At 38.7% G+C, this 20,824-nt stretch overlaps 1 protein-coding gene across 1 annotated transcript in view; it reads left to right on the top strand.

Moving 5' to 3' along the window:
• Positions 1-230: 230 nt before the first annotated feature.
• Positions 231-20,824, top strand: part of LOC145991521 (serine/threonine-protein kinase 32B) — a 302,259-nt gene continuing 281,665 nt past the window's right edge. The window contains exon 1 of the mRNA XM_083127541.1: positions 231-540. Coding sequence (XP_082983667.1) covers positions 489-540 — 52 coding nt within the window. The 5' untranslated portion in view covers positions 231-488. The remainder of the gene's footprint in view (positions 541-20,824) is intronic.

Below are 20,824 nucleotides of genomic sequence, written 5' to 3'. Positions count from 1 at the left end.
TTTGGCCTTCCTTGCCATCGAGTTCCCCCAAAGGAACGGACGAAGGGGAAAAACGGAAGCAGTTGAGGGGACAAAACAGAGATAACATTACGTGACTTCCCTCCCCCCCCTGACGTCATGTGTCGCTTCTCGCTGCGTCCGCCGAGGGCGCCACGGGCTCGTCGCGCGAGAGCGTCGGGGCGCAAGTCGAAACAAGTTTAGTTCTCCGCTGGCGTCGTCGCAGGCCGGAAGGGGATGCTGTTGCCAGGCTGCGGGTGAAGCACGCGTTTATCGCTCCTTCATCGTTGCCACATGTAGCGGCGTCCGTTGTCGCGAGGGAGAATTTAAAAAAAGGGGGCATCGATAATTTTGTCTCCGTTGAGGTCGAAGCGCGAGGTATGTAAACAAAATAGGCGAGGTTTGAAGCCAGTTTCAGTTTTCCGGGCTGTGCCTGTGAACTTGGACATATCTCTCGTCATCTCAGTATGTGTTGACAGGACAACTTCATAATGGGCGCCAACCAGTCTGGGAGAGTCGGACGAAGTTTCAGCGACGAAGAAGGTAGGTGAACAATGTGTATGTGTGTGTGATTTCCCCATTAGACACAGCACAGTACAGTATAAAGGGGCAATCATAGGTTTTCTTAACGTGCAATTGGGTAAGGTCGTACTTTTCGAAGCATGCACCCAAACCTCAAACTCTCTTCCCCACATCGCCCGCGCAGGCTAGCAACGCACTGGCGCCTTAGCTCAAAATATCAAAAATCACCTGTGGAGTTTTGTTTAGGCTGTGCCGTGCCCAGGATTTTCGAAAGTCAGGGGGAAGTTACGTGTACCTTTTTTAGTAGTCCGAACTCATTTTGCCATCTTTTTTTGCTTTTGAGGTTACTTTTTAGGGAATACTGGGTCAAAGGGGGGAGGTTATGACTAGGGAGTGAATTTTTATGTGCTAAAAACGGGAAAATATGTATTTTTCCATCTACTATAAACAGCGAAATATGTGGTTAATAGTAAAAAATATTTTCATTCAAAAACTGTCAAACAAATAAATAGCTACTCACAAGTGACAGCAGGACGTTATGTGCTTGTTGGATTCTATTTATTAGAATGAACAACAACAACAAACCACATTTCCAAATTGTCAGTTGAAAATGCACGCCGATTATCTCTGAACAATGCCTTGTATTGCGAAAACGACCTCTCCACATCATAAGTAGTCAGACGTGCATATTTGAAGCGAGGGATGTCATTCACACTTACGGGGTGAGAAATAACCTTTTGCTAGGGGTCCACAGTAAAAAGTAACAACAATTAAGAAATTATGGTAATACCAAATGTTTACTACGACAATTGTGGTTACAAAAACAAAATTAAAAGTTCGTATGTCCGCCGTTTGCTTCTCTCACAGCACGAAGACGATCAGGGTAGGAGCTCAGAAGATTCGCAAACAAGTCCGTATTCCATTCCATGTCACGGAGGACTTGTTCCAGATGTGCAAGGACTGATGGCCGGGAATAGCGGTCCGGTCCGCGTTTCACTATCATCAAGGACTCAACTGCATCCTTCAGAATAGCCCCAAAATGCTCTGCTGCATTCAGGTCAGGTGATGCACCCGGCCATTCAGAACTGCTGAAGAAGTCAATGCCACTTCGCCGAAGAAGGTCTTGGTTTTAGCATTTGCCTTGAAGCAAAGTGCTTTGTCGTGAACTAACTTTTAATTTTGTTTTTGGAACCACAATTGTCGTAGTAAACATTTGGTTTTACCATAATTTCTTAATTGTTGTTACTTTTGCCTGCAGACCCCTAGCAAAAGGTTATTTCCCACCCTGTACATCACCAATATTACCTACATGTTCAGTTTGGTACCCTTGTGTTTTATTTCGAAACTTGACTTTAACGGTTAGTCTATACGTCTAACCACTTGCATGCGTGTTGCTTTCAACTGCATTAACGTCCTTCACCGTTTCGCAAAGCAGTTGTGTGGAAGTTTTCGGTTTTTCTATCACGCCACACAAACAGCTTAGGATTGCAGACAGGTACCCCAAATTGTTTTGTAAACATCAATCATTCAATAAATCTTGAAGTATCGCAATTGATACTTCAAGTACTTAGTTTTGTCAAACTCATCCATAACACAGGCAAAAGCTTCAAAATTGTTTTTTTTTTGTGCAGTCTCTAATAGGATAGTAACTTACTAATTTACCGTGCGCTTCGTCAATTTTATGCATTAACTCCAAAATATGCGTTTGTATAAAGATTTCGGAAACTTAATTTTGTCTGGAATGTCTAAAATATGTATATTTTATGTTATTTTCATAGAAATGTGTGTTTTTATGTTCTAAAGGCAAAATTATGCATTTTTATTTGAAACAGGACTTTGCAGATTACGTTACAATCATATGGTCCACACTCTCAGAGTTTGGCCTACTTCCGAAGCAACAGAAAAAAAAAGTGTTTTTACCCATCTAGGAAGATACCTTAATATAAGAAATATTGTAGTGTTTTATGGGAAAGAGACCACTCTTACCTCAAGACTGCCACCTGTTGTTGTTGTTTGCATACTATTAATCTTCTTCCAGAGTTGAAAATAGAAGAGAAGAGAAACTTTGTTGTAAATAGGGTTCTTCTCATTTCGTTAGGAACCAATATAGTTGAAAATGTCACTTTCCTTTCATGAAACCCTTGAAAATTAATTTTAATGCACTTTAGATTGTCTACGTAGTCTATGTAAACTGCAACCCAATGTAATCTACGCGTAGATTACGTGTAGACAACGAATGTAGACGTAAACTTATAGTCTACGGCACATCACTGTTTAGAACTCACCACTCTCTTTCCAGATAGTTATTCAGATTGATTTTACTGAAGAAATGCAGAGTCAGTCCTGTAGCCTCTTCCTTGATTGCGGTTGTTTTACACCTGTTTACAACGATGGCGATCAAGGAAGCTCGGCAATGTCTGACACGACATTCCTCAGATGGTTCTAGCTGTTTCCTGTCTGGAAAGGTGATGGCCAAATGTCTGGAATTTGGAGTTCGTTGTATTTTACATTTAAAAGATTCTACAGATTGTTAAGATAACACAATTCAGACCTCCGTGTCCGAGTTGTTATCACAGCGCGCTGCAACGCCAGGGGTTGCGGGTTCGAATCCCAGCCTGGACATGGGTGTTCTTAATGAGTGTCTATTCATCAATTTCATCAAATCGCTCATCCTCATCTTCGCGATTAGCCAAAGGTGGCAGAAATTCGGCGTTAAATAAACCAAAGCAACGAGACAATGTGAGAACCGCGGTAGCTGAGTCGTTAGGGTGTCTGACTACCATGCGAGAGACCCGGGTACGATCCCCTGTGGAGGAGAACCGGAATTTTTTTCCACCTGTTCAAGCGGCTCCAGCGTCGTATAAAGTGGGTACCTGGAGGAAACTCTTGGGGGGGGGGACGGCCAGGGGCGTGGTGCTGATCATATCACCTTCGGCCGTGATCAAGAAAGTGTGCCGCTCTGACTCCACACCTCTTCATGGCGTAGTGCAAAGCAAAGGGGGGCACTTTACTTAATCAAACAATGTACCTCTCACTATGCGTTGCTTTTCTGCCAAGTTTGTCTAATCGCGACGATGAGGATGAGCGATGATATAAAGAAACTGATCAAGGAACACAACACCTGAGCCCATGGCGGGATTCGAACCCGGAAGCTCTGGCATCGTAGCGTGCTGTACTAACCACTCAGCCACGTTGGTCGGCCAAATGCTGTTGGAGTATTAGATGCTGCCACCAATGTTATGATAATATTACAGCTAGAGCTAGACGTACAATTATAGAGTCTCAACATCATGATCCAAAGTAACGGGTAAGAATTGCAGCTCACTGATTACCCCCCCCCCCCCACCACCACCACCACCAAACAATCAGCCGCACAGTCTGTTACAGAGACAGGTTGTCACACGGCGTACATATTAGTGCTTATTGTTTACATTCAATTCTCACTAGTATTCTAATAGTTCTGTGTTCCGTAAATCAACAATGTTTTTAAATTTCCTATAATTTTCTTATGCTAGCGCCATTGAACACTAGAGCCATGGTAATACTATGCTTAGAAAATAATAAATTTATACATTAAATGATACATATTAGCTATTATTACTAGAAATAAAAAAATCTAAATGTGAGTTAACGCCCCTCCCCCCAAAAAAAGAAACGAGATATTTTCGCATCAGGATTGCAGTTCGAAAAAAGTCCGAACAGGAATTAAAAGGAATGGACTGTTACGATTTAATCGGGACGTCTGGTAGCCTTGCATCAATAGTTATAAAATTAAAGCTGCCCAATATTGCAGACTGCAGAGTTCTGGTGCATGCCTCTCTACACAACAAACACATTTATTTATTCAAGGACAAAATTAAAATTTTTACAAATTTGAAAAATCGTCGTTGTTATTTTCGTAGCTTTTCATAGGTTCACATTTAAATACTTCATAGTTCGAGGGGGGGCATGGCCCCTCCCCTGGGTACGGGTCTGTTTGTGGTCTATATTGTAGAGCGGTTCTGGATGTATCGGATATTGAAAGTTGAAAATCCTGGTGTGACGTCACGGGCGCGAGATTTACTGCAGACGATGTTTTGGTGCATGTCACATGGTTGAAAGATAGCCTGTGCGTGCTTCGTGTTTGTAGTACGTGATTCGTGTGCATATTTTGAAGGTATGTAAAGTTTCTCAAGTTATATAATTTTGTTAGTTTAGGAGTGTTAGGTTCGATGGAGACAGTAATTTCATGTTGTTGTTAGGTTAGAAGTTTTTGGTTTAATGCTGTTAGCAATTTGAATGTGGATTCTAATTTGACGTTGTTGTTACGAGTTGTAGGTTCGATGGTGTTAGTAATTTGAGCTTCACGTTACTATTGGCGTTTTCCTTATGTTACAAGTGTTCGGTTTGATAATGGCATTTTTCTGGGTACATTCGCTTAATTGTTGTGTTCAGAACGGAATTTTGGCGGGGAAAAAATCAGTGAAAGTATACCGGAATAGAGAGATTTTAAATTTACGCCGTCCATACTTTTGGATCAATTATATAGCTTATTTATGATTTCCGAATGATAAAGATCAATTTTACATGACGTAAAACATCGAAATTTCTCGATTAAAAATATCGATGTAATTCTGGAAGGGGTACAGTGGGATAAGGGCCCTTAAAGGTGGTCAAAAATGGTTCCTTGCACTGAACTACTTCTTGAATTACTTGAAGTGGTCGCTTCCGATGTACTAATACTTCCCTTTCACATTTTCAGTTGCTTCCAAACTGAAATTTCAGTCTAAAAATGAAAGCATGGTTTTCAAGATCAGCACAGTACGTGTTGCGAAGCCTGTAAAGATCCTCAATGCATTGATCGACACTACTACATAATTCAGAAATAGTTCGTACCCTGTGAATACATGCCTGTCTAATCCAATATATGCATGCGAACAGAGTGAACGCACCAACTAGGAAGCGTGGTGTTAATCTCACCCTGGCGTTATCAAATGACGCCGTCCGTTCGCACAAAACAGTCACCGGAAATGCACAGCGACCGCAACTGAAATGGAAGAGTTGGGTATAAATATGTCAGCAGTGATGAAACGTAAACAATCTGATTGGGTAGACATGGTAATGTCTGACCGAAAAAGAAAGTGCCAGTGGCCTTAAGCTGTAGTGTCTTGTTCGATACACGTAGGGAAATAAATGCCATTTTCGGAGGTGTCGTAGCGTCGGAACTAGGAGTCAGAGAAGGAATAAAAAGCGCTACAAAAAAAAAGTTGACAGGATTGATATCCCGTACAGGGTGTGAAAGTTCGTCGGTGTTGCGCGGTCACACCTATTGTCTTTCTCCGGATGTTCACACAGAACCCAACATTTCCAGGGTCCGGAAAGTTGTTTTTTTTTGTTCAAAAAGTAACAGAGGTACAGTAAAGTAACTCAGTTTAAAGTAATGATTCTTGAAAAGTAACTAAGTTCTCTCTGAAATTTTATTGCAATGATCATTAATTGTAACAAAGTATATAGCCTATATGAAGACTTACATGTGTCTTACAAAATGAGTCACAAGTCTTAATATATTACAATTATTACAAAGGAAATAAGATGGAACAAAACAATGAATCGTTCAAGTGCAATTAGTTATGATGAATTGCAATCAACCGTGGATGATCTAAGTGAATGAAACTAAGCCTAGCTTCCTTGCCTTAGGCGATTTCATGAATATCCTTTCACCTTAGCATCCAGAGAAGATGCATGGTTACAAATTTTCAAATTTACAATTTAAGTGTCTTAAAGTAAATGTTCATAACCTTACTTATATCGCAAAAATGTAACTATGTTACAGCTAATTGCTCTTTTAAAAATAACTTACTTCCAGTTAAAATTATTCAAAAAGTGAGTGTTACAAGTAACTACTGCTTTCAAATATAGAAAAATGTGTTATTTGACATAAATGTGCTGACTCTTAAGCGCACAAACTTCTGATATACACTGAACTACATAAAATATACTTTTATCAACTGCTGTGCCTCAGTTGAGATATTTTCAAGTGCACAGAAATTACACATATAACTGTGCCCTTGCATCAACTTTCATTTAATGGATTTCGAATTTCTTTCTCTTTCAGTGTGTGCATGCACATCCCCTACTCTCAACAAACAAACACTTGACAAAGGCTATTTATAGAGAATACACAAGACACAACTAATATTTATTTTACATCAATTTCATTAGTTCGTGATTCACCCACATCTCGGTTGTTAACAGGGCACGGAAGTTAACGACCAGCTAGTTTGAGCATAAAGTACATTTAATTGCTGCCTGATCGCAGATAACTACGAAGATGAATTTTTAGTGTTACTAGAATTAAATAATTGTGCATATTTGTGGCAATTCTATGAAAGGAGTGAACAGGATGTTGCTGGAGGGCAATACATTGTTACATTTTTCTTAGTGTCAGCAGTTTACACTACCACAGCTGTATCTAGCTATTCAAGTAGTTTCGTAAGTAGTACGTTACTCATTTGTTACTTATGGAAAAGTTCAAGCTTACATACTGATATGAAAAGTAATTTTCGCAGGGTATTTATGAATAACAGGAAGGTCATTTTTTAAAGTTTATTTATTTAATAATTTCAAGGCCATTTTACTTTTTAGATCAAATATCGACCCATATTCTCCGTCCACTACAAGAGTTAAGTCAATGTAAACAAAACACGTGATTGAGGAGAAGTAATTATTTATTAAATAATAATAATGTACATATTAATCTATATTACACTTATTGTTTCTATATATAAAACCATTTGGTTAGCGTGCCAGAGCCCCTTCAGAAATATAATTACGTATTTCTAGATTCGTGACTAGATACGATATGGCAAATTCCTGACAATACACTTCGTTCTTCATAATATCAGATAGGGACGATAAGCGACCACATCGCCATTCGTGGATCGTGAAAGAGAAAACACAAATTTGATCCCTTTTTGTAGCCAGAGAATGGATTATCTCCGTAATTTAGCTATTCATCCATAATGGATTCTGTCCTCCTCCCATCAGGCGTCGGAAGATGCATTATGGGAAAGGAAGGAAAACGAGAGAGAAAAGAAGAAGGTCGAAGTTACCAGGAAGGAAGTTACTTGCAGCGTCAGGTGGTGCTTCCTTTTCATTATAGAGGGCGCGCCGAGGCCAGATCACTTTGAGGTCGACTTGGCTTTTTCGATAGGGGAAGGTTCCTGAGCAGTTAAGAGGTTCACAGGGGAAGGGGGGTAGAAACTGGAGCTCCAAACCACGATGGTTTCTCGTTCAGCCATTAAGGCCAGGAGTGTGATATATACTGTTTTCTCGTGGATTACTGGGTAGCCAGCAGGTTCCAGAAGCATTTAGGGTTAGTATTTTAACAGCAAAAGCTTCCTCTGGACAGACCCTTGAAGTACAGCATAAATTGTCTTATCTTACATAGGCGTCGAGAGGAGCGAGGTTAAACAGGTCCGTTTGGAAATTGGCATAGTTCATTTCAAGTTACAAAATAGCAGAAACCTTATTATTGTTATTGTTAATAATAGAAATAAAGCTGTTAGTTATTATTTGAACAGAATAACTAAGTAAAAAAAAGTGTTAAATCGAAGAAAAAAATGGTCCAGGGTTCGAATCCCGGCACACACACACACCCGACAATTGTTCTTGCTGAGTTACAACCAATGCGAATTACTTTCAGCATTGTAGCAAAATTTCTTGGCCTCCCCGATAGAGTAACGGTAAAACTATTGCCTTGCATTGAGGGCGACTCTGGTACAATTCTCGCTGCTGAACCGAAACTAAAACGAATGTGTCGACTTGTTCAAGACTTTAGTTTCACTTAAATCAAAATTGCTCTATTACGAGATTTTTCAGTTGAGTTCAGATTTCATCTCTCTACTGAATAAATACAGTTTCACCACTTGCTTCTCTGGAAGAATCTCAACTCCGGGACAATTCGTTTCCTTCCGTTTATTTTCTGTTCAAGTTCCTGGCGGAGCATTTATTCGCGCGAAGGAAAACCTTTCCGCCTGTTTCTCATCCGTTTCTTAATTCCTGGAAGAAAATCGTCTGAGGGAGGTGGCGCTAATTAAGCGAACGGGGTTAATTGAATTTCTTCCCTCCTGGGTACCAAGGTGTGAAATTAAATTAGAGTTCACCATCTTGGGCCTCGATCTTACGAACTTCAGGTTGAGAGAAAAATTACCTCAAGATGGAGGAGGAGGAATTGCGGTTTTAAGTACACTTCATGCACAGATAGGCTAATCGGGACTGGACTTGCTGTTTAAAGTGGGATATGAATCACTGTGCAATGATGTACCTCTAGCGGGTATCGGACCCGGGACCGTTTGATTACAAGGCGACGACGTTGCCGCTACGCTAACGGGGAGCTTCGGCCTAAAGATAAAGATAGATGGCAAAATGGTGTACACAAACTCATCGCAGTAGATACTTCGGCCATAAACAGAGTTCTTCGAAGTAGTGGATACTTTTTTTTATGATGAATGATAACTGTAACGGAGCGAATTAAGAAAACAGAGAATGTCTCCAATTTCGTTAATTTTTGGTATACTAACTAAATTTGGCCTTCTAATCACGAATCTGTTGTTAAAATGCGGGGGTCACGTCTGGAAGTAGGGAGAAAAGCCGATATAAGTTAAGATTTTTTTTAAAGCTGTATCACATTGTTTTACGAATAAAATTTTAACTAAGCCTAACCTAACCTTACCGGAAATGGTCCGTGAATGGTTTTTGAGGCTATCCGTGAATGGTTTGTGGGGCTACCAGTGCATGGTTCGTGCCTATACTATACATAAGTGTACAATTTTTTTACGTGACCACCGCATTTTAACAACAGATTCGTGATTAGAAGGCCAAATTTAGTTAGTATACCAAAAATTAACGGAATTGGAGACATCCTCTGTAGTCTTAATTCTTACCACTGTAACTATACTCCGTATAAAGGAAGTACGATGCCGATGTAAACAAAGACACGTGATCTTGAAGAGATACACCATTGGTTGATTTGGATGGCAGTTGTTCTATATGAACGTCAGTATACCGTAGTGCCACGGCTTTGTGCCTTCGGAAAACATGCGAACTATATGCTATCAAGTGATTTAAGAGCCTCCCGATGGTGTAGTAGTAACGCCGCCGCCTTGTAATCAAGGGGTCCAGTGTTCGATATCCGGTGGAGCCACATACTGGTTCCGATCCCATTTTAAAAGTGTAGGTCCAGTCCTGATTAGCCTTACTGTGCATAAAGTGGACATACAACACCAACACCTTCTTCTTTCCTTTATATGTTTTTCTTTTTACTTCTTCCTCTCATTTCCCATTTCTTCTTCCCCTCTTCTGTTTATCTTCTTGTTCCTCTTTCATACTTATTCTCCTCCTTTTGTATCTCTCTTTATACTTTTCCCTCTGATTCTCTGTATCTCTTTCTCTTCCTCTGTTTCATTCTTCTTTCCTTCTTATGTTTCTGTCTTTTTACTTCTGCCTCTGATTCGCCTATCTCTCTCTATGCCTCTGTCTTACTCCCTCTTCTGTTTCTTTCTTCCTGTTTTATTCCTTCTCTCTCTCCTTTTGTTTCAGTCCTTATACTTTTTGCTCTGCTTCTCCGTCCCCCCTTTTCTGTTCTATTCTTTCTCTGCTTCATTCTTCCTGTCTCTTCCTTCTTTTGTTTTTGTCCCTTTACTTCCTTCTATAATTCTCTCTCTCTCTTCCTTCTCCTGTTCTGTTTCATTCTTCCTCCCTCCTTTTGTTTCCATCATATATTTCTTCCCTGCTTCTCTCTGTATATATTTTGTTCTTCATCTTCCATTCAGTGCCAAGGCATATTCTTCCCCTTGCTTCCCGCGCGCCCTAAGCAATCTCGACTTGATAAGGGCAGATTTAAATCTGATTTTGACAGCATCGATTTGTCGGAAGAATAAAGGCATGGGGCGTGTGCGGAAGAAAATGGATTGTGTTGCCACGGAAAAGGTGAGAAATAAGGGGAACGAAATTCACATATAGAGTGAGTCGTTTGAGGATTGGACGTTTAGAATACAGCATTTCTTTTGATCTGAAAAGTACCCCCTTAATTTATTTTGTCATAAATTCTAAATGTTCTGCGAACTATTTCTGTTTTGTTTTCTTTCCAGTTTTCCATCTTTTGTTAGTTTTTAGTATTTCATTCCTTCATTTATTGTATTTCTGTTTTCTCTCCGTTTTCACATTTTCAGTCATTTTACTTTTCATTCTCTCTCCCTTTCGGTTATTTTTCTACTTCCTCTCACCATTTGTCCCACCCCCCCTCTCTCTCTAGCTTCTTTATTTCTCTTCCTTTCCTTCTTTCTCCTTATCTTTGTATTATTTTTGTTTCCCACCATTTATCTCTCCCCCTCTCTATTTGTCACTTCTTAATTTTTTTCTCTCTCTCTTCTCTCCCTGTTGGCCTCCCCGATGGCGCAGTGGTAGCGTCGTCGCCTTGTAATCAAGGGGTCCCGGGTTCGATACCCGGTGGAGGCACAAGGGGTTCGGATCCCACTTTAAACAGTAGGTCCAGTCCCGATTAGCCTTACTGTGCATAAAGTGGACTTAAAACAACAAATCAATCAATCAATCAATCAATCTTCTCTGCCTGTGGTTTCTTTAATGCTCTTCCTTTTTCCTCATTCCTACAGCTGCTTTTATTCTTCTCTTTCTTTAAAACATTCCTTTCTTGTGATGACATAAACATTACGTCACCATATCCCTCTTAACTTTTCAGTTTTGACCTCTTGGAAAATTTCTGTCATGTTTACATCTTTATGTACATACTTCTATAATTCTGAAACAAGCCGGCCTCGGTGGCGGAGTGGGTAACACAACGCGTTACGACGCCTGGGGTCTCGGGTTCGAATTTCGTTCGGCCTGGGCGTCTTTTTTATGTGTCCCTTTATCATATCATCAGTCATTCTCATCTTCGCGATTAAAGAAAAATCAATCAATTCTGATACAAGAGGACTTTCCTACATTTAACCTACATGAGTCGAAAAAAAAACATCTATATGTGTCACTTTCAATACTTTTGTCAATCTCCGTGGCGGAGTTGTTAGCGCAGGCTGCTGTAAAGCCAGGGGCCCATAGATTCTAATCTTGAGCAAGATGTGGACTTTCCCTGACGTTTGTTCCTTCATCTCTTTCAAGCATTCATCATTGACTCATCAGTGCAGAAAAGTCATGCGAAATAACCAGAAAACCAACAATCGACTGTTTTAAGTTACAGGAATAAATCATTAACATACTTGTATTTTGGTTACTTACGTCATTTTTTACACTGCTAGCTTAATTACGACGACGAAGATAACAACTGAACTGATGAAGTGCATGAGAGAACAAGCAGAAACAAACATTAGACCTGTGCTTTATTGAAGCACGCTAACATAGTGAAATATTAATTAACATAAGATCGACTAATAGGAGATGAAAAAATCTGGCGAATTGCACATCAAAGTAGCTCGCTTCGTAATTCGATTATTAAATCAATGCGTATGAAAATAATGTTGATGAATTTGCGAAATTTTGACATCAGTGGTTTGCTTATAAATTTTGATTATATTCAGAAGGGAACACGACGTTTCAACACGAACAGCACACTTTCGAGCAACACAATAAAAAAGTTAAAATAAATGAATTCATAAGATGACTTTGATTTTTCAAACAGACGGGTTACACGATGATATAAATACGTGAGGGGGCTAATTGGGAGTGGACCTACAGTTTAAAGTTGGATCCAAGCCTCTGTATCTCCTCCTGGGATCGGACCTGGGACCTTTTTAAGACCACTACGTCATCAAATATACATATCAAAAGATAGAGAAATTGGAATTAAGCGTCGTACACAGGCCTTCCATCTGTCCCTATCCTGAGCAAGATCTATGTATTCTTTTCCATCCCTACCAATTTTCTTTAGGTCCATCTCAACATTATCCCTCCCATTTTCGTCTTGGTCTTTCTACTGGTCTCTTACCATCAGGTTTTCCAACAAGAACGCTGTAAAGTCTTCTTTCCTCTCCCATTCGTGCCAGATGGCTTGCCCATCTAAGTCTTCTTGATTTAATCACTCTAATAATATCTGGACATGAATATAAATGATGTACTTCTAAATTATGTAACCTTCTCCACTCACCTGTTTCCCCATCCCTTTTAGGCCCAAATATTTTTCTAAGAATCTTATTTTCAAATACTCTCAATTTATGTTTCACTTTCAATGTAAGGGACCAAGTTTCACACCCATATAATACTACAGGCAAAATTACTGTTTTGTATATTTTAACTTTAATTTCTTAGATATTAAACGAGAAGACAAAAGTTTATGAATAGAAAAGTAACTTGCATTTCCTGAATTAAGTCTTGTTTTTATTTCCTCTATAATATAATTTTCATTTGTTAGTATTACTCCTAAGTACACGAATTTGGAAACTGGTTCAAACGAGTTGTTATCAGTAATTAGATTTTGATTATTACCTAACACTTGGTTTCGACCTGTAAGGATATATTTAGTTTTCTCTTTGCTAACTTCCAAACCCATCTCTTTAGCTGATTTGAAAAATATTTTAGATTTATTCTTAATTGTACGTATTTACATCATCCCCCAGTAAGTCTACATCATCTGCATATGCTAACAGCTGAGTCACACCGTTTTAGTCCTTCGTTAGTTTTTTACCTTCCTAACAGCGTATTCTAAGGCAAAATTAAAGAGTAATGGAGATAATGCAACTCCTTGTTTTAACCCATCATGAATTTTAAATTTGTCAGACATTAATATCCACACGAATTTTACTTTCTGTTTCACTGGTGCATACTTTTATCATACTAACAAGCTTCTTAGGTATTCCAAACTCAACTAATATATTATGTAATTTATATCTTTTGACCGAATCATATGCTTTTTTAAAATCAATTAATAGCTGATGGACATTTTGATTATATTTCCACTTTTTCTCAAGTGTCTGTCTGATGTGACAAATTTGATATGTAGTTGATCTGTTACGTTTAAATCCACATTGATAATCACCTATAATTTCATTGGCATATGGGGTTAGTCTTCCTAAAAGAATGTCAGATAATATTTTATATGTTGTTGAGAGTAGAGAAATTCCACGGTAATTATTGCAGTTAATTTTATCACCTTTTTTAAACACAGGAACAATTACGGATTCTTTCCACTGTTGAGGGATTTCTTCTTTATTCCATATTAAACAAATTAATTTATGAATTTGACATATGAACGAATTTCCACCATATTTAATTAACTCAGCTGGTATTAAATCAATGCCAGGTGCTTTGTTACTCTTTAGCCTTTTAATAGCATCTTTAACTTCAGTCAAGTTAGGTTCTGGAACTAAAGGCTCTGCTGTGTGTACTTCATTTACTTCTGATTTATCTCCTACATGAACATTTAAAAGGTCATTAAAGTAGTTCTTCCATCTGTTTAAAATATCGCTTGGGTCAACCAAAATATTGCCGTTTTTATCTTTTATCGTTTGAAATCTAACAAAACTTCACAGTAACTTAAAGGGCCACCTCTGATCTTCCACATCGCGAGTGTGTCAAATATGTGACGTTCCTTTCTGGTGTTCGCCACTGGATCACGGATTACTACGTCACGGTAGCTACCCAATCTCCCTGTGCGGCGGAGTTATGAGACTCACCTTAATGTATACTACCCTGGATTCTCAGGACGAAACGATTTGAACAAAAAATTAGCTTCTTACTATTTTACAAATTTAATAAAACATTTTACCTTTAAACAATCACTGCAAATTAATAACAATATTCACCAACACAATCACTTTTGAATTAAGTTGCTGCTTTTCCTTTAAAACAGCGTTTTTCACAAAATAGACGTCAACTTCCGCAACTCAACTTATTTTTTTCTCTTTTTGCACTGTTGTCCTCGCAACCGAATCAATAAAAGATTGGACAGTTCTACACATCTTCACAAACCGGAAATGGCTTCCGCTTCCGATATTGCGTGTAACAAATGTACAACAAAAATTACAAATTTAATCCAATATCAAAATATCAAACAACAGTATTGAAACTAACAAATAAATCAAATGTGAAATTAACAGAAAACAAATAAAATATTTCATATGGTCAAAATGAACAAAGCGTATCAAGTTCACCTCCCATACAAATAAAGAAAATTGAGGTAATGTTTATGTACAAAATTTTCTTTGCTATTAAAATTAGTCCTTTTTGATCTGGTGATGCCATCTTTGCAATAATTCCTGTGTTCTTTCGGGTGAACAATTAATTTTCTTCAGGTTGGAAAATTTTTCCCTTCCTGTTAATTTGTCCTTCCAAGGATCTAGCAAGTTAGCTGTGTTGTGCTTAACATCCTCAACTACATACGGGCCAAGGAAGTATTCAAAGAACTTGGATATTTCTTTATCTTTAGCTGAACTTAACCGGTGGTTCCCTTTTAAAACCAGGTCTCCTTCTTTTAGTGTGAACGAATGGAGATTGATCCGTATGTTCTTTTTGTTCTTCTGTCGGCTGTTTCGACTTTCACGCGATGAATAATTTGGTTTCCCAGGCTAGAGTCTTCCACTCACTGTCTTCAGGCCAGTCTAATTCCTGCAGTAAGTTAGCTGCTACAGGTCGATTATAAAATAACTCCATTGGGGCATAACCGGTAGCCTCGGATATAGAATTATTGATGAGCCAACAGACAGTCCTCACTTGTTTGCACCAGGAGTCGTGTTTCCGATTGCAAAACGTCCTTAAAAGTCTTACAATTTCCTGATTGCTTCTCTCAATCGGATTGCTTGCTGGGTGATAAGGAGTGGTCCTGATGGGTCTAACAGAGTGGTTTTCCATAAATTGTAGCCATTGCTTGAACAGAAATTGACTTCCCCTGCCGGACAGCACATACTTAGGTTTCGGATAATGGGTGAAGTATCCCTGCTCTAACTTCCTAATTATTTCACCAGTAGTGGCTGTTCGTAACGGATAGGCTGTTAAGTATCGGGTTCCTACATCAATCAAGGTCAGGATATAGTAGAACGATGAAGACTTAGGTAGTTTGCCAATGATGTCTATTGACAGAACTTCATGTGGTTTCTTTTGGGTCGTGGTCAATCTCTCTCTACATATCCCAAGCTTATCGGGCTTGTTCTTTGAACATATCAAGCTCTCTTGAATTTATCGTGAAATGTCAGACTTCATATTTTTCCAGAAGTACCTTTTTCTTACTCTCTGATAAGTTTTTGTAAACCCAAAATGGCCAGTGTTATCATGTTCAGCCTCCAACACTTTCTCCTTTAAACTTTGCGGAACCACTATACAATGAAATTTCTTTTTACCTCTAGAATTCTTAAATAAAAGGTCTTCCCTCAAAAAATATTTAGCCCCTTCATCTCCATTATTTAACTTATCTTTACACCTTGGATCTTGACTTTGGGACTCCTTCCACAGTTGGATCTCCTGGTTAGGCATGAGAATTTTCTTAGCTGACCACACCTGTTGAATGGTAGGAGTGTTGCCTTCTGTCTCCAGAACCCCTTCAGCCACAGGATAACGACTTAGTACGTCAGCGATCTTATTACTCTTTCCTTCCACATGAATGATCTCATATTTATATTGTTGAAGTTTCAGAGCCCATCGCGTTAATCTGCCATTCCAGTTACGACTATTTTCTAACCATATTAAATTTTTATGATCAGTATAGATGAAAAATTTCTGACCATACAGATAAACTTTAAAATGGTCTATCGCAAATAACACAGCTAGACACTCTAGTTCTTGCACTGTATAATGCTTTTCATGGGGCTTTAATTTTCTGCTGGCATACTGAATAATGTGAATCTCAGTCAGATTTATTGGAGTTTCGTGGTTTCCTTGAAATAGAACCTATCCAAGTCCTAACGAAGAAGCATCACACATTATGCAAAACGTCTTAGAAAAATCGGGTTGCGCTAACGCCGGCAGTTGCACTAGTTCCTGTTTCAATCTTCTGAAACAGTTTTCTCTCGTGTTGGTCCATTCCCATTTAACGTTCTTTGACAACAATTGTTCTAAAGGGGCAGATTTTTGTGCCAAATTCTCTACAAAACGACGTCTCCAGTTAATCAGCCCGAGAAATTGTTGCAAATCCTTCTTGTTCCTGGGACGTGGAAATTTCAAAATGGCTTCATTCTTCTTAGGATCAACCCTGATGTGTGTTCCGGATATAATATGGCCTAGATATTTCATTTCTTCCTTTCCGAATTCACACTTCTTAAGTTTCACTGTAAAACCTTCCTTCTGAAGAGTATCCAAGACGAATGATAAGTGTTGAAAATGTTTGTGATTCGTTTCATCAAATATCAAAAGACATCTATATAAACTGTCAAGAATTTCTCAGTAGATGGATTAAACAAATTGTGCATGGAATACATAAATACAGCTACAGCATTGGTCAAACCGAAGGGTATTCTCGTAAAACACCAAGATCTTCCGTTGTATGTAAAGGCTGTGTATATTTGATGCTTCTTATTAATTGGAATTTGTAAATATCCTGAAGCAAGATCCAAACAGGAGAAATACTTCTTCCCTCTAAATTTCTGTAGAGCTTCCTGAATTTGTAGTACTGTACTCCTGGGAGCTACAATTTGTTTATTTAGTTTTCTAAAATCAATGCAGGGTCTAACCGACCCGTCCGGTTTATCCACTACTAATAAGGGATTTAAATATGGTGAGTTGCAGGGTATAATTACTCCCCACTCTTGCCACTTCAATAATTCTTCTTCCAGCTTTTTTCTCTTGGACAGCGGAACAGGATAAGGATTGGAGAAAACAGGTTCTTCACTGGTCAGATTTATTTCACAGATAGAATTCCTAGATAATCCTGGTTTGTCGGCGAATATTCTTCTATATTTCAACAATAAATTAAATAGCTGCTCCTTTTCCTCAACTCTCAAAACATCTGAAGCAAAGACTTTATCTCTTATGTCTGATTCTGTTGCAGTCCACTCATCAGCGTTAGCTTCTTCCTCCGCTTTCGTACACTGTATTAAGGCTGTCTTCTCCCACGACTCGCCTTTCTCTGAATCTCCAGCGTTAGGAAGTAAATGTTGCTCTACTGTGTGTCCGCCATTGATCAGATACATTTTTTCTGCGCCTGCATCCAGAGTGGCTTTGTATCTTCGAAGGAAAGGATAACCAAATAATAAGTCAGCTTCTAAGCACTTGACCACATATACCAAATCTTCAAATATAAAACCCCCAATTTCAAAATTTATTCGCCTACAACCAGCTATCCGTGATCTTTCTTTTCCAGCAAAATCTTTTAATATTACGCCTGGGCACTTCTGCAATTTAAGACCTGGTAATCGCTCTCGACTTGAAGCCAAATATTATAATTCATAAGGGTACTTTCGCTACCCGTGTCCAGAGTGCATTTTATTTGGAATCCTAATACCTCGACTGAAATTTCAGGTTTCTTCACATTATCCCTATCTTCTTCCATTATCGTCTTTCTAATTTTTAAATAATTTAGAGGAGTGGCTTCAATATTCAAGTACAATACTTCTAACGGATCTTCTGTTAGGAATGGGTCTTCACTTTCGTCGCTTTCTTGTACTTGCATGCCTTTCATTCCAAGCGTAAGAGTACCGCTTACAACGGGCGCTGGGCTAAACCCAGAACTTCATTGCAGTTAATTTCCCATGGCGACGCTGTAACTCTAAGATTACTGGAAGGTAGCTCTTCCGTCTGTATTGCACACTCTTTTCGTTCTGGAGCTCTTTGATCTCTTCTCCAACTATTTGTGTACGGCGTAGTCCTTCTATAAAGTCTGTTACTTGTCCAGTTTCTATTCTTCCACCTTCCACCCGGGAATCGCTGTCCTTCTCTGGTGATTGGTTCCTTCCCATTTCCGCTCTCTGCGCTGCGGGATCCTCCAGGATTATTAGTAGAAGTTGTCATCTGTACTCTGCGAACTCGAGGTTGGTTAGGTCTCCTTTCTTCTGCTTTATTACCGTCGACTCTCCACCCATCTGTTCTGAGGCTTCGTACTTCCCCAAGAAGTTGGTCAACTGGTCAATGTTTCGAGGATCTCTTGTTAATACTAGCTGCCGTATTCTATATGGGAGCTGATGAATAATTAAACTTAACACTTCTGTTTGGTCCACACGTTCGACCAAGTTACAGTATGACCCGTAGACGTCCTAACAATAATCCTCCATAGAAAGACCTGAGGATTTGGAATATCTTCTGTTTCTTAAAATCTGGATCTCTCTCTGCTTCGCTTCTGCAGAGGAATACTGTTTTTTAAACGCGGCACAAAACTGTTCAAAAGACTTCCACCTTCTCTCGTTGGCAATAAACCAGGCTTTAGCTTTCCCTTTCATTACAGAAGGAAGCACCTTTAATCTATAGTACATAGGCATTTTCATTATTTCCATGGACGTATTCAGTTCTTCCAAATAACGCTCCGCTGATATGGAATTTATTTCTCCGGTAAATTTGCTCAGAGAGTTACTATCCGACATTCTAAAAAAATGTCCAGTGTGAGATGGACTATGAGAGACATCAGGAGATTTATCAATATCTTCTCTGGGTATCCCTTTTGTACTTTGGATACGTCTTCTCCTCTTACGGTTCCTTTTAGTCAACAATTCAGCAGAAGATACAGATTCTGTTGAAGATATACCGGAAATCAAAGGGTCATTATCATCTCTCACCCATCGAATATTTTCCACAGATCTGTCAGTATTTCCAGCAGTTATTCCTGGATTTCCTTGCACAGATTCTAAATGTAACCTCTCCAACTTCCCTAAAAGGAATTCCTCCATAAAATAGAACTTCTGGTTAATTTCTTTATTCATCTTCTCACTGTCCTGCATACACAAATTCCTTGAAGTACTTTGCTGATCCACGACGGATTCTATCCTTGCCCTTACGGTGTCCAATTCATTCATTACTTTTCGTCTGTCTACTTCCCAAACTTCTTCTATCTTATTTAGAGCATCTCTCCCTTCATCAATTTGTTTTAACAAATCACATTGCACAGCTTCCAATTCTTCTTCTTTGTTTTCTTCTCTTCTGTCTTCTATTACTTTCATAATTTCATTTTTATCATCTTTCCGCTCATCCTCAATCTTCTTCATCAATTCTTCTCGGTCTGCTTTCATTCATCATTTCCTCCTTATCATTCCTAAATACCTCCTCTAAGTTCCTGAAAGCTACTTTAGTTTCGTTTCTTCCGGCTTCAATAATCTTCATCAGTTCCTTTTTATCCTCTTTCCGTCCTTCTTCTATCATCTTCTTCAATTCATTCTTATCTTCTAGCCTTCCTTCTTCCATTTTCTCAAACCTCTTTATCATTTCATTCTGATCTTCTTTCCTTCTTCAATTCTCTTTAACCAGCCATAAAGTACCTCCATATTTAAAGTAGCACTATGCGATTTGCAATTTTTACAAACTAAGTCACCATCAGGAAGAAATTCTCTGGATATTGGCAAATTTGCACATCCTAAATGGAAATACGCCACGCATTTCCTGCACTGAAATATTTCGTCCAATGGCTTAACTTTATCATCACAACAACTCAATTTATCCATTTTCTTCTTGCTCTGGCTTCTCAAAATTCTCCTACTCATACCTTGATATCTCTGCAAAATCGATCACATGACTTACATCTATGTGTTATCAGACTTTGTAACGCTCGACAATTTCCTCATGACTTCACACGGCACAAAACACACGTTTTTTTTCACACGATATTACAGTTACAATTTATCCTTTTACATCATAGATGCCTTCACGTTGAGCGCCAAATTTACCTGTGACGTTCCTTTCTGGTGTTCGCCACTGGATCACGGATTACTACGTCACGGTAGCTACCCAATCTCCCTGTGCGGCGGAGTTATGAGACTCACCTTAATGTATACTACACTGGATTCTCAGGACGAAACGATTTGAACAAAAAATTAGCTTCTTACTATTTTACAAATTTAATAAAACATTTTACCTTTAAACAATCACTGCAAATTAATAACAATATTCACCAACACAATCACTTTTAAATTAAGTTGCTGCTTTTTCTTTAAAACAGCGTTTTTCACAAAATAGACGTCATCTTCCGCAACTCAACTTATTTTTTTTCTCTTTTTGCACTGTTGTCTTCGCAACCGAATCAATAAAAGATTGGACAGTTCTACACATCTTCACAAACCGGAAATGACTTCCGCTTCCGATATTGCGTGTAACAAATGTACAACAAAAATTACAAATTTAAGCCATATCAAAATATCAAACAACAGTATTGAAACTAACAAATAAATCAAATGTGAAATTAACAGAA

Source organism: Lepisma saccharinum, chromosome 8 (assembly GCF_977018435.1).
Source record: "Lepisma saccharinum chromosome 8, izLepSacc3.1, whole genome shotgun sequence".
Taxonomy (NCBI): Eukaryota; Metazoa; Arthropoda; class Insecta; order Zygentoma; family Lepismatidae; genus Lepisma; species Lepisma saccharinum.
The sequence above is the reverse complement of the archived record's forward strand: the minus strand, read 5'-3'. Positions and strand labels throughout refer to the sequence as shown.